Source organism: Molothrus aeneus, chromosome 5 (genome assembly GCF_037042795.1).
Source record: "Molothrus aeneus isolate 106 chromosome 5, BPBGC_Maene_1.0, whole genome shotgun sequence".
NCBI lineage: Eukaryota > Metazoa > Chordata > Aves > Passeriformes > Icteridae > Molothrus > Molothrus aeneus.
This window is the reverse complement of record NC_089650.1, coordinates 23573442-23587524: the sequence shown is the minus strand read 5'-3', so window position 1 is coordinate 23587524 and position 14083 is coordinate 23573442. Positions and strand designations below refer to the sequence as shown.

Below are 14083 nucleotides of genomic sequence, written 5' to 3'. Positions count from 1 at the left end.
AGGTCTCCTAAAATGACTAACAAAACTCGATGGTACTTCTGCGAGGGAATACCTCACTCCCACTTGAGCTTTCCTACTGCCGCTTGGTGCTTGCCTTTCGCAGGGTGTGTGATTTTAGCAAATTGAATGGGCTTAAGGAATCCAGATGACCAGAGCCACTGCCAAGGAAGAGTTGTGACTCCTTGGCCAAGTCTGGAAGGCAGTGACTGTTTCCCCTCCTGACACCAAAGTGGTGTAGACCAGTTGTAACAGCTGAGCTGCACTGCCAGTAACCCTCATTAAACACTGTGCTCATGTGTGATGGCAGCATTATTTTTATTTGCTCAAAAGCAGCAAGAAGGCCTCTTGTCTGTACTGATCTAAAGCTGCCTGTTTCCCTTAACCCTTGCAGCTTCGACTTTTATTTGCTATCTAAGTATAAGAGACTCTATTTTTTGCTTTAGCTCTGTTAATTCTGAATTCTACTCAGATACACTAAGTGAATCCTGGTTTGGAAATGATGGGCTGAAATCAGTTTTATATACTCAGGCTCTCCTTTCTTCCATAATCATAATACAATCCTTCACTGTCTTTGTCTTGGTGACAGCTCTGTTCTACTACCATAGCAATTGAGGAAAGCTGCTGTGTCTTTTATGCTAGTATGTTCAGTGTTTGCTACCAGAGCTGGACTATTTCAGCAGAGGATTCTTCCTGTCAGAAACACTCCAGAACATTTGGGCTTAACACTGGGTCTCTCATGCATGTCAGGATTCTTTTCCCAGTGAATTTGAAACAGATAAAGATTATGCATGAGTTCTGATACTATGTGTAACAGTCCAAAACTTATAGTTGACAGTTTTTGTAAAAAACCATCAGAGAGCAGGATGATAGTTAATCCTAGCTACTTGTAGTGAGCCAGGAGAGAGAGAACACACCCTTAGTTGATGCAGCTTGATTCCTCAGTGGCAGTGTGTCAGTTTGTGGCAAATCACTTGCACATTCAAAGATGTATATTCTCAAATAATTGGCCAGAGCAAGGCTTTCACTAATACCAGGTTTCATAGCTGCAAAGTGAGACTTTGGACATCTTGTTCTGAACTGTAGCAAAGCCTCTTGCAGTTTGTGTGGATCAGTTCTTAGCCTTTAAGTCTCTTGGCCACGTTTGTCCCTGCTTGCACACAAGCACAGTGCTTGCTCAATACATATATGAGTGTGCTACTTCGAGTTTGTTGACATTGTTTGCTAAACTTAACAATTTCTCTTATTTTGATGTGCTGTGTTAGGTATTTACAAATGTACATTTACTCACAAGAAGCTGGGAATTACCAAAGAACAGCTTGCAGGAAAAGTATTACCCCATCTGATTCCTCTTAGTATTGAGAACAATCTTAATCTCAATCAGGTAGGAACACAACTGTTTTGCATGCTTTTCCTTGACAATTATCAGAGGATAAATTTAAACTGTTGTCATAAAAAAATTCATTCATTACTGCATGTCTGTGTCTATTGTGAAAATAAACAATACAAAAACCCTTCCCAATTTTACTGTATTGCTGTATTTGAAGCTTGTTATCTTTTAGTGTATTTAACTGATCTGGTGTAAAATTTCAAAATTAATACTGTCACCTTCCAAATACCCTGCAAAAGCAGTTAGCTACTAACATAATAAGTATTAAAATAAAATGTTATGATGCTATGAAATATTGGGAAAGGGAATAATAGGTTGGTTTGTTTGTTTGAAAATGACTCTGGTAATACTCCTGTGGAGGTTTTGTCTGCATTGGCCCATTTCAATTTTTTTAGTGGCATGTATTTTTCCATGTTTCACTATGCACTCTGCTTGTAATTTGCTATCTAATGCACAAGAATGAAGGTGGAGTACAAATTATTTATCTTACATTGTGTAAGATGACTTTATCTTACATTGTGTATTGTAGGTTTATGAGGTATTACCTGCTAAGTTACACCTATCTGAATTCCATCACTGCAAAATCCAAACTTCTTATGTATTTTTTTTCCAGTTCAATTCTTTTATTTGTGTTATAAGAGATATGCTCAATAGATTGGAAGCAGAACATAAAACAAAACTTGAGCAACTTCATGTCATGCAGGAGCAACAGAAGTAAGTGTTAATATTTTGTGTTGGAGAAGTAGTCATTTTTTGGCAAATGTTAGAGAACTCTAGCCATAGCAATAAAAAAATCAGGTAATTCCAAGTTCAGTAGTTGAGAATTATCTCAAATAAGCACAGTTGGCAGAAGATCCACTTCTATGTGCTAAGCTGCTTTCCTGTACTTGCTGAGAAATAAACCATATCAGAGAAACATAAACATTGCAGCCTTTTAGAAGGCTGTGATATTTTGAAGTACTTGGTGCTATTTTATGGAGCCTGATATGAAGTGAGATTTCTAAGACAAAATAATTTGTGATATCTGAAGTCTGGGTCACCCTGCTCAAAGGGAGAAATGAAGACCAGGGGAGATTATTAGGAGATGTTTACTACTTCTCAAAGGAACATTTGCCAGTCTCCTGAAGGCATTATATAAAAGTGGTTGCTCTCAGTGCAATTGTTTGGTATTATTTAAATGCAGAAGAATGATCTGCATTGTTAGATTAATGTTGTGGCTGTGATTGCAAAGTTGTCTTGTTGTAATATACTCTGCACTGTGTAGATCCTTGGACATTGCCAACCAAATGAGTGGGGGTGAAGAGGCAAGATCTAGTGGTACAGGCAATCAGGTAAGTAATAGTATGTAACTTAGACATAGAACATTGAAATTTGTTGATATTTACATAGCCTTAAATTGCAGTATTTCAAATAATGAAGCTTTTTTTCTTGGAACTTTAACAGATTGACAAGGTATTTAATAATGGAGCTGACCTTCTGACTAGTGGATCTGATAGTAAAGAGAATGAGATGTCATCAATACAGAGAAAGGTGTGCTTTGCTTTTTTTTTTTTTGTAATTCTTTTTTTTTCCATCTGTCTAATCCAAAGCTGATAGGGTTGCAGAAAAAGAGTGTGTAAATAGGTACAATATTTAAAGCTTTAGTTGAAAAACTAACTGCTTTATATAGTCACATGAGAAGGTCCATGAAAAACATTCAGATCATATCCTTCAGTTTTCATGTAAGCCTTTCCTTGAAAATATGTTTGTATGAAGCAGGCAGCAATTAGGATTATAAATTTGGGGTCATTTTCTTTCTCCTTAATTATAGATTTAAATGAAACTGAAACTTCACCACTGGATATAGGTACGAAGAGTAAAGTGAAGAGCAAAGTTAGACTCTATGACTAATTGAAAAATGACAAAGAGAAATGAAGATAAAATGTAGAATTTTAAGTAGTAATAGAGACTAAATTTTACTGTACCTTTCAAAGTTAAGTGAAAACAGTCAATATGTGGTTAAATACAAGAAGTAAAGGAAAAACATAGCATAACATAAAATATAAGCAGTAATACTTAAGCTTTAAGTATTGTAAAATTCTTTTTGTACTAATTATGGAAATGCTGCCCAGAATCTATGTTTTATCATTTTTCTTTTTAGTTCTCTGAATCCTTGCATTAATTTTAAAGTAAGGGGGAATGATATAATTATTTCATCCTTCATTATTAACAGAAGTGGAGTTAAAATCCTCAAAATACTCGAGCAGTTTTAAAATGAAATTCCCTTTTCAACTCCACAGTCAATTGAATTTCTAGATCAAGTTAGTAACCATATAAAAACAAAAACTGTGAAGAACACTTTTTCTTTTTCCAATATTAAGGAAACAAAGCTAAATTGGTTTTGCTGATGTCTCTCTTATTTGAGATCTGCCCAAATTTCTCATTATGCTGCTCTTAATATTATATTTATTTGCTTGAAGTACTTTCTAGTGATATGGTAAATATTATAGTAGATTTCACTTACTGCCTTTCTCTTTTGTGTAAATAATTATATTTACCACATATTATTGAAACAACAGTGCTAGTATGAAATAAAAATATGAGTGTTAGAATAACCATTTTGTACAACATACTACCAGTACTTTCTCTTTTAAAGGCCTCACTTACACTGGAAGAGAAGCAAAAGTTAGCTAAAGAACAAGAACAGGCACAGAAACTGAAAAGCCAGCAACCTCTTAAGCCCCAAGCAACTACAGTGACACCTCCAGTGAAGCAGGTGAGAGAGAACAAACAACTGCACTGTTTCCATTGGAGCTCTGATGCTTTTTCAAGGGCTGTGTGCATTTAGCATATTTTTCCTTCTGTGAGTCACTTTTTTTTTTCTCCAGTGATACAACAGCACAGCTGAGAAAAGCTAAATTAAATTTTCATGTGCCTTCCATTTGCATAATTAGCAATATTCCCACTTTTTAAATTGCTAGAGTTTCTACGGGTGTCATTATTATCAGAAGGTCATGGTATTAGATAAGAAAAAAGGATATACTAAGAAAGGTTTTTTCTCTGAAGAGTTTCTTAAGGAAATATATATAAGATTTGGGGATAGGAATGAGGCATTTAAGCAAACAATCACAGTAGTGCTGTGTGTGGAGTCTTAGATGTCAAATTAAAGCTGCATAACAATTAGTTCTAAGTAGCAAAGAACACAAATAATGTAATTTCTCTTGTGTATTATTACATTTCATGCACAATTCCTTGCAGTGAATTCTAATTTCTGAAAAATTAATACCAGGTCTGCAGAGGTAACAATAAAATACTGTTGCCAGAGTGTCTCTACAGGGAAAACATTTAACTGCATTTTATGTATTTTGCAGACAAAAGACTTGACAGATACCTTGATAGATAATATGGCATCTTTGACCAGCCGTCCTATCAACCAAGCTCAAGTTGCATCTTCAAATAGCTTCTCTTCCGTTCCCTCTATGGGTGTTGGCATGGGATTTTCATCACCCATTGACAACGCAAAGAGAAATATGACAAATGGACTAAACACAAATATGGGATTTCAGACTGCTGGATTCACCATGGGAGCAGGTCTCGCCACTCAGAATTTCTTCAGTGGTCCAAGTGCAACAGGAGCAACCAAGATGAACATGGTACCACCTGCCAATATGCCAAATTACAGTCCTATGAATGCTGCATCTGCAGTTTCTCCACTGACACAACAAAACAGACCCCCAGATATGTCTGCTTTAGATAATCTTTTTGGTCCTCAAAAACCCAAAGTTAGCATGAAGCAGTTGGCTCAACAGAAATCAAGCCAGTGGGTCAATCAGTTTGTGCCACCTTCAGGGTCCCCGAATGCGAGCAATACAGCCTTGGGACCTCAGATGAACATGCTAGCACAGCCAGGCTTTGGCATACAGGGTAATCCTTTCTTTTCTCCTCAGAACTTTGCACAACCAGCAAACACAATGACAAACAGCAGCTCAGCTAGCAATGACTTAAAAGATCTTTTTGGGTAAAGTGTTTTGTTTTCTTCTTTCAAAGATTGGTGAAATTTGGATCATGGGTAAGCTGATTAACATCTTGGTTTTATTAATAAAAGCATGACTTTGGGAAACTTTCAACCCAGCAAAGTAAAGACTTCTGGGCAGGAAAAAAGGCTGATGTTTCATTCGCCTGGTACTGCAGTGGAATTGTGTGAGTGCAAAGTCATCTTACATGCTAAAGATTTCCTGTCTCTTTACCAACATGAGAGTGCTGAAGGTAGGATGCGTATATTCATCTGAAAAAAAAGTATATTGAAATTATTCAGAGCTGAACTCAGTCAAGTCCAATGAAATTCCCTACAAAATTTTACGTTCAGCAAAAATGCTTATGGGGTATAATGCTGCTATTGGATGCAAACCTGGAGAATTACTCATGTTGCCTGAATTTGTCACAAGCTGTCATTTTGTCCTATGACAGTTTGCAAAAAGAAAATTTTTATGCTGACCTAAAAATTTTGATAGCCAAATTATACAGAGAGCACTCTAACCCATAACTAAGGGCGAGACTAAGAAGGGAGCGTATTTTGACTTTCTTCTCTCATGTAAGCTAATGTAATGAATGTGGTAGTAAGATCTAACAAGATTCATGAGGCATAAGAAGTTGTTCTAAAATTCGGTTCAAGTTTGGGACAGAGGAAGAACACTGCTTCAAAGGTCATGCTGGTTTACAAGCTCTTCTATAATGCCACATCCTTGTTACAAGCCCCATAGCAAAAGCAACATACCACTTAAGCAGGATTTTAAAATACGTGTGGTGATTTCATCACATTTACTGTATATTCCATTGTTTTGGCTAGTATGATGCTGCTTCTAACTGATGTGAAAAAAACCCTGTAGTTATGAAACCTCAAAAAATGAATGTAAATGTGAAATTCATGTTGACTGCCCCAACTGTGTAACTAAACACATGTTACGTAGTTACACAGAAATATCTTGAATTAATTAATAATTTTTGGCTCAATTGAGACAATGAAAAAGGATCACCTTATACAATTTGCACAGGGTTTTATGAAAAAGCAGACTGCCATAAATTGCCTTGACTAAGAGTGAACTACTTCATTTTACTTTTGGTTTAAATCAAGTCCTTATGAAGGATAGATTGACATGAAGTGATTTCTCAAATACGGATTTGTAAGCTCTAGAGTGTATGATAAATACACAGGTATTTCAGATCCTTTTTATTGTATTATGCTAAATTCAATAAAGGTCTCCAGAAATCCAAATAGTAGTTTCTTCTACTTCCAGAAGGTGTATGTTCAGCTTGCCCATGGTGGAATCTCTGCTCTGTCAGATACTACTGTTGAGTTTTAACGTCTTTTTCCCTAAGAATTTCAAGTGCTTTCTTACCTAGTATTTTGAAGACTATAAATGGTTATTTTGAGAAGGAAAGAACTAGTTACCTTTTTTATGGAAAGCCTACTTGCTTTATTTTTCAAAGCCTTTCACTGAAGAAACTCTTCTTTCATTTGCTGCTTAAGAAACCAAAGGGCCTTATGCTGTAAATATGACTTGTATTTTGTTATACTTCCACAGTTCTAAGCCGTGATAGCATTAAGCATATTTCTTAAAGAATTCTTTGTGTATAATTGCTGCTGCGTTAGTCCTATCATTTTAAAATACCTGGGACCAATAAATTTGTGGTCTGGAAAACAATACCTAATACATTGTGATGCTTATGTGCTCTTAATATTCATGGTAAGCATTGTAGCTTATGTTAAAATATCCATGTAAATTGAAGTACAGTACTAGAACTGTTGAACTATTTAAATTCATTTACAGTTGCTGGCACTCTATACTCTCAATCACACTCATGTCTTCTTTTATGTCAACCCTTCGAAGCTGTGTTTTGTTAGGGTAACCTAAGGCAAGTCTTTGAAGAATTACTTGAATCTGTATTCCTCTAAATTATTAGGAAAATAAGTTTATGTTAAAAACATCTCATAGGACTCTAAAATGTATTAAATTAATACATCTATGACAAAGGCAGTCTTAAAAGTCAGTGTCCTGATGTCTCTGGACTGGGAGCTTCTCAGAACTGGATTTAGTTTAGCCTATTGCAGGGAAAGTAGAAAAAAAATGATCTGATTTCATTTACTAGACCTCTTAAACTGTGTGGTTTGGGGTATGTGCTTTTGACATGGGCTATACCAGAACATACACTGTTTTGTAAGAACAAAGTAAAAATAAATCCTACAGGTTCAAATTAAAATAAGCTCTTTTTTGAAGTGGTAATGCAATGGAATAAGGTCTTTATCTGACTCAAGCAATAGGCCTTTTTTCATTTATATGTGAGAGCATAACTTTGATTTCTCTTGTTTGCTGCAATTTTCAGAATGCCCAGACTGGAAGAACAACAAAGAAAACTGGAAAGGGTGCTTACAAAAGCCCTAACAAAATTTTCCAGTTATTTAATTTTTTTTTCTAAACTCAATGCAACAAAAGCAGCGAGTCCAATCCCTTTTCCACATAGATGCTTCTTGCTTAGTATGTCAGGAAACTCAGTGTGTTTGAAGTTCTCAAATGATTTCTTCTTAACTTAAAGGAAAGAGCACTTGCAAGAGGTAAGTCACCATGGCCACATGCCACTTGGCTCCTTCTACAATAGTTTTTCTTTAGGAATCTTTGGCCAACTGATCTCTCCCCTTAGACGTCGTTGTTCTGAGGCCCTGCAAGAGGCTGGAAGACTTGTTTTGTGGCCAGAGTGAGTTGTTTGAGAGCAGCAGTTGTGCTTCACATCCAAGTTGGTTTTTGGGAAAGACAAAGGGAAGGGACAATGTTACAAAATGTGGGTGTTCCAGGAGCCTCCTGTGGCTGAACTTGGATGGAAAGCAGTGCTACATCTAGCTTGGCCTGAAGCAGAGGGGGTCTGTCTATTCCTCATGCAAAGTAAAGTGGAGAACACAGGTTTGGAATTGGTACGTGGTTAAGAAACTACAAATGCTGTTAATGAAATAGTAACCTGGTAATAAGTTATTCTTTACAATGCCTTGAGGAAGACAAGGCACTAAATTACACTGAAGTTCTGCCCTTCATATTCAACTTAATTTAAAGGAAAAATGTGAAAGCCTGTCAGGTTGTATCATGACAGCAGCCACTGTGCACCCACTTGGCTCACCCACTGTCAGCATGTCTTCATTCTACTGTGGAAATGAGGACAGAGTCTGGGCTGAAATGCCCAGCCCATCTAGTTTACATTGATTTGTAAAGGGAAGGGCATAAGTTCCTATTCTTGAAGTGATTCATCTATATTTTGTTTTCTAAAAAGGAGAAGCTAAGTGAAAATAGCTGCACAGCTTACATCAGTTGTGCTTTTCCTGCTCTGGTGTATGCTGAATGAACATGACTGCACCACGACAGCAGTGTTTTCCATATTAGAGCTCTTGGTTCCATTTGGGTTTAAGTATTAATGTGTCTGAAGCATCCTCTCAAAACTCAGTCACAGAAAACGAACTAATCCTGCTAGAGGAAAGGATTGTAATAAAGAAGCTTGAAAAACCTTCTCTACTTGGGCTAATGGAGAACCTTAAAACTACTGAGTTTCAGATTAGCTTAGAAGCCCCTAGTTCTGACTCTTGAGAGAAACCAGGAATGAAATGGCATGGGTGTCACTGGGGGAGGGAACTGCTTCTGTTCCTTTTCATCACACAAGTGGTGTGACTAAGGCACGGAACAGCCCTTGGAACTTGCTTATGCAGGAGGGCAGCAGTACCAGTGGAGGCTTTTGAAAGGTAAAGGAGTTAACAATTATTTGGGAGATGGGGGAGAGAAATTCTACTGGGAGGATGCTAGTTTGTTTTAATGAAGATACTATGTTCTCCTCACTGTGAATAAGAAATGTTGTGGGGAAGTTGTGGCCTTACACAGGTGTTAAGTACCCCAGGTAAAAGGCTGAATTTTTGGATGTGTAGGTGCACAACATTTCAAGCCTTATTCTTTAAAACTTTCCTTTTCTGTTTCATCTTTTTAGCAACAACTGGTTCACATTTATGTGGAACCTTAACAAATACCCTGATTGCCTTTTAAAGTAAGAAAAATGTATGTTGACTTTTGTATTATGACCTCTGTTGTAATGTTATCTGTGTCTGTAGATAGATAAGTGTGATTATATTCTAGATTATAGGATTTTTGGATTTTTCAGTTCAACTGCACCAAAAAAAACAGATTAAATGAGAAGTTAGGTTTGAATCAAATTCCATAAAGCTTCCATACAGGCTAAGAATTCTATGATACTTGTGTTATCTATTATTAATAATACATGCTTACTCTGCCTACATCTGTGTGACTTGAGCAGAAAAGGAAAGTTTTTTAAACATAAGTTTATGAACACTGGATCTTGCATTACTAGATTTTGCATTGCAATGAAGTTTTTGGACTTTGGAGTGACCTTTGCTTATTGATTAGGGTTTTTTTATTGGGGTTGGGTGGGATATTGGTGATTAGTGCCATTTCCAATGAAAGAAGGGAGGGGAAGTACAGAAAAAAATAACCCTGCTGCATATGTAATCCTTCTTTTTCTTTGTTAAGAGATATGCTGCATTTTATATACTCATTGTGAACTTTTCCTTTGGAAAGCTGTGAGGAAATCTGTCTGGAGAACTTCAGATGAGTGAGCTGATTTTCAGTTGAGGTTCTGCCTTGTACATTACCTTCAATTAAGTTTTGACTGCTTTGCAAGAAAATGACACAAGGCAGTAAAACCTTGGATTCATACACCAAATCCTCTTGCCTTTCAGGCCTCACCCTTGTATCAACATAACAAATAAGCCCTGAAGCTGTATTGTCTTCAAGTTCTCTGGAACAGGTCTAACTGCTGTACAGATTTCTGAGATGAAGCTGTAAATCAAAATGTGTTATAGTGAACTCAGGCCTTGTGCAAAATATTTAATACTTGTTTATTTGTCTAATTGTACAGTCTCTGTACTAGTGGCAGTTTTATGTTCTGATTGTAAAACATTAAAATTCTCATGGGATTTATAGTGATGTTGTTGTTGTGTCAGCCGTGATTCATAAATAGAACTGTCATAGCATGGCATTAGTGTATATCTGATTTATTGGACAGCTCTTCAAAACCAAAATTATTCTTGTATCAACTTTTAGATCAGTTACTTTAAAGCTATGTAAAAGGTACAGTGACAGTTTTGAGAAATACACATCACTTTGTACTCTGAATTAGGTTGCCTATGGAAATAAATGAATTTTCATATTTTCACGTTGGAAGATATTTTTATTGATAATTTTCATTAAATTAACTAACAGTAACTTCTACAGGACACTTTTCCCCTGTACATTTTGTTTGAAATACAAACAAAATATACTTCCCATGTACTTCTGAGTTCACTTCTTAGAGATTGTGGTCCAGACATTTGTCAAATGTCATCACATATTGTCTTCATGCAGTGAATTAAAGTTCTGGGGGAAAATTACCACACTAGATGCCTCTAAAATTAGCATTTACTTTTTCTGATGACACATAGTGATCTCAATTTGGATTTTCACAGCTCATTGACCCATAAACCAGCCCTTTCTCTAAACCAGAGTTTCAATATACACTGCTCTGGCAGGTTAGAGTTTGCCAGCACTCTGAAGAAATGTAGTTTTCAGCCTTTTGTACGGTATAAATTGTTAAAGTACAAGACATCTGATGTCTGATCTGCTTAGAAGCAGAGATGGTGTGGGAGAGGAGAGTGAAAGAACAAAAAGATAGATGAGGTGAAAATGGAAAGGTAGTATCAGCTGGCTTCAGTTCTCTCTTTGATTTCACTTGCTGAGGATGAGAGCAGCCCCTTTCCTTCCACAGCTGTCTCCATCAAGTGAGCACAGTCCTGTCATATGCCAGCTCCCTGCTGAGAAAATGCCTGCCTTAAATTGCTCAGCTAATCAGAGTCCTGATCTGACTGGCATGTCCTTCACCCTGGAAATGTTCTCTTTGTCTCTCCAGTTCTGGATATTGGTAGGATCCATAACTCCTACCTGTTTCTTAAGCTAGAAGGTTTCAAGTGCTGAAATCCACATGTTCTGGGTTGGTTTGTTGTGGAGTAGAGTTGACATTTTTATAAACTCTTTCATCAATCCAGATAGCCTAAATCTTCAAACAAGGAAGCTGGAGATATTTGCAGTTGGTTTTTCGTCGCCTGGAATTCTTTGATATTGGCAATGAAATTGTCTGTATTTCATCAGATAGTTCACTTAAATATCTCTAGTCCAACCTTTGGATTTGTCATACACTAGAACTTCAATTAATCTTTTTTTATATCGGCCTTTGTAGAGATGTGTTACCAGCTGGAGACCACTGCAGTTGCTCAGAGGACTGGAAAATGGTTCATAAGGTAACAAGGTGGATTCTGATTCCCTGTGCCAAGCTGACAAAGCAGGAATTCAGTTTATACTCCTATCCTTGCACAAACCCAAAAGCACCTCAATAAATACTAGTTATTCAGGCTCTGAAATAATTTACTAAGTATTCTAGACATAAAATTTAAACTCTAGGCTTTTTTTAAAAAGTCTTTTTTTTTCCCTCTGTATGAAATTTGTCTATGAACTGTACTATTATGGATCTATTGCAGTTTCTTCCTGCAAATTAAGGCTGTTCTGGGTGTGTAATGATTGGAAACTCAGAAACAGGTAGAAGTTTAATGACCTACCTACATTTATATACCAATTTTTTAAAGGAGTTTTTTTCATTGTTTCGCTTGTGCCTTATTATTTGGCCTTTTATGATGGAATTTCTTAAAATGCTTCACCTTTTGCAAAACATCAAAAGACTAGGTTTTACATTCTCCTGCAATAATTAGTCAAATAATCAAAGAAGAACCTCCATTTGTAACTACATCAATGAAAACATTGTTATCTTTTACCTGGGAAGCAAGGGGTTTGGGAGCTGAAGTTATAACACAGGCAGCCTTTGTTCATGTCAGTCTGATTCTCCTTGATGCAACCTAGTACTTGTAAGAGTAAATAAAATCAAAACCTCATAGAGCTTGATTTCCAGCAGGTGACTTTAGAACCACACACCACACAGAAGAATAACTGCTTATCTTCTGAACAGAAAAATCAAATACTAGAGCAGAGAACTAAAAAAAACCAAGAATTGGAATTCCTGCTATTGCCACGCAGATGAAATAAACACTTACCTGTGGTACCAAAGCTGTGAATAAGCATTTTAACCAATGTCACAGCAGTGACTTCAAATATTGCAAATAAGAAAATGCTAATGAAGCAATCAGAGGCCTCTGTAATTACTGTAAATTTCATTTGAAGAATCTATCCTAACTTGGCAACAGATAGATATTTTTATTATTTCTATTTTTAAGAATTTCTAAAAATAATTGTGTCTTACAATGATAATCTTAAAAAATCAAAGCAGGAGAATCAGGAAAAAATAAAATTAGACTAGAATATAATTTTCATACTTTTGTTGTTGAATGGGAAATTCAATTGTAGATCTTCCTCAAATAGCCTTATGCTACAAACCCTGGCTTTACTTGGCTACAAAATAGGAAAAAAAATCAAAGTATTTGTAGAGCTATATACAATTTTGATGCAAGCTGTGCTTAAATTATTGATCTGTTATATAAAATAGCAACAGAAGTATTTTCTGTGTAATTTTCTGACTTGATAGATACTAAATGTCATTTCTGCAATTGGGGTGGTTTCACTATAAAGTACTAACATTTTAATCATTATTCTGTGTATGATTAAATTATTGTTTCTCTATTTTTATTATCTAGCAAGCAGAAAACTGTTAAATTAGCTGATTTTTTTTTCAGTTTGATTGTTCTTACTGGTTATATGTTTCCTAAAGAATTCATTGCTTGAGTCTTACTGATTTACAGCCATTACAAATAAAAGATTTGCAGTGAAATAGCAAATACCTCTTGCAATATCTTCATTGCTACATTTTGCAAACCAGAGCCATACAGCTGGAATACTTTGATTTAGCAAACAGTAAATATTTCTTAATCTAACCAGATCATTAACTGGCTGCTGGGTAGGAAGTGTTACCTTATTCTATTCATGACATAGATAGGACAAAGCTGTGATTTCCGGCACATTGCAGAGATTAAATAAGTGTGTCTTAAATTGTGTGAGTCTCTTCACACAAAATTTCCAACTTAACTGAGCTCAATCCCACATGTAGCACTTCCTTTGTCAGAATTTTCCTTTGGACCATGTGCCTGCTACTTTTCCAGGCCCCTTTTGGTGAAGGCATTTCTTGCATCTACTTTCTCTTCAATTTTTTCCTGCATCAATGCTCCCTAGCTTTAGAAGTAGAAGGGCAACCAAACTCAAGGGCGTCTGACAATTTCTTTTTTCTGGTGATGCTTGGTAAGGGAATGCTGACTTTATGACAGTGACAGTGACAGGCTGAATTTTGTGCTTGTTGCATTTCAGCTGGAGATTGCTGCTTTGCCATGAGGGGCTGCAGAAGGGAACCTAACATGAGGCTCTGCATCTCAGCTTGATGGTCCAGCTCTGGCAAGGCAGTGGAGTGGCCTGATGAGTAGGCATCTGTTTCCCTTGTCATCTGTTCTACAGGCAGTGTGAGCCTGAAGTAGAAGTGTTAAGAGCAGCTGCAGGTGAGTGACCTGAAGGATTACTGAATCCAGGTGCCAGAGTGATAGAGTAACCCTTCAGTGCAGAGAGGCAGAGTTCATGGAATTGTTGAAGG

The 14083-nt window shown here is 36.5% G+C and overlaps 1 protein-coding gene across 2 annotated transcripts in view; it reads left to right on the top strand.

The window, feature by feature from the left end:
• Window positions 1–10624, top strand: part of SCYL2 (SCY1 like pseudokinase 2) — a 34542-nt gene extending 23918 nt beyond the window's left edge. For both annotated transcript variants that reach the window (XM_066549822.1, XM_066549821.1), the window contains 6 exons: window positions 1263–1381; window positions 2001–2101; window positions 2652–2718; window positions 2831–2917; window positions 4023–4142; window positions 4738–10624. In XM_066549822.1, coding sequence (XP_066405919.1) covers window positions 1263–1381; window positions 2001–2101; window positions 2652–2718; window positions 2831–2917; window positions 4023–4142; window positions 4738–5388 — 1145 coding nt within the window. In that variant the 3' untranslated portion in view covers window positions 5389–10624. The remainder of the gene's footprint in view (window positions 1–1262; window positions 1382–2000; window positions 2102–2651; window positions 2719–2830; window positions 2918–4022; window positions 4143–4737) is intronic.
• The last annotated feature ends 3459 nt before the right edge of the window (window positions 10625–14083 follow it).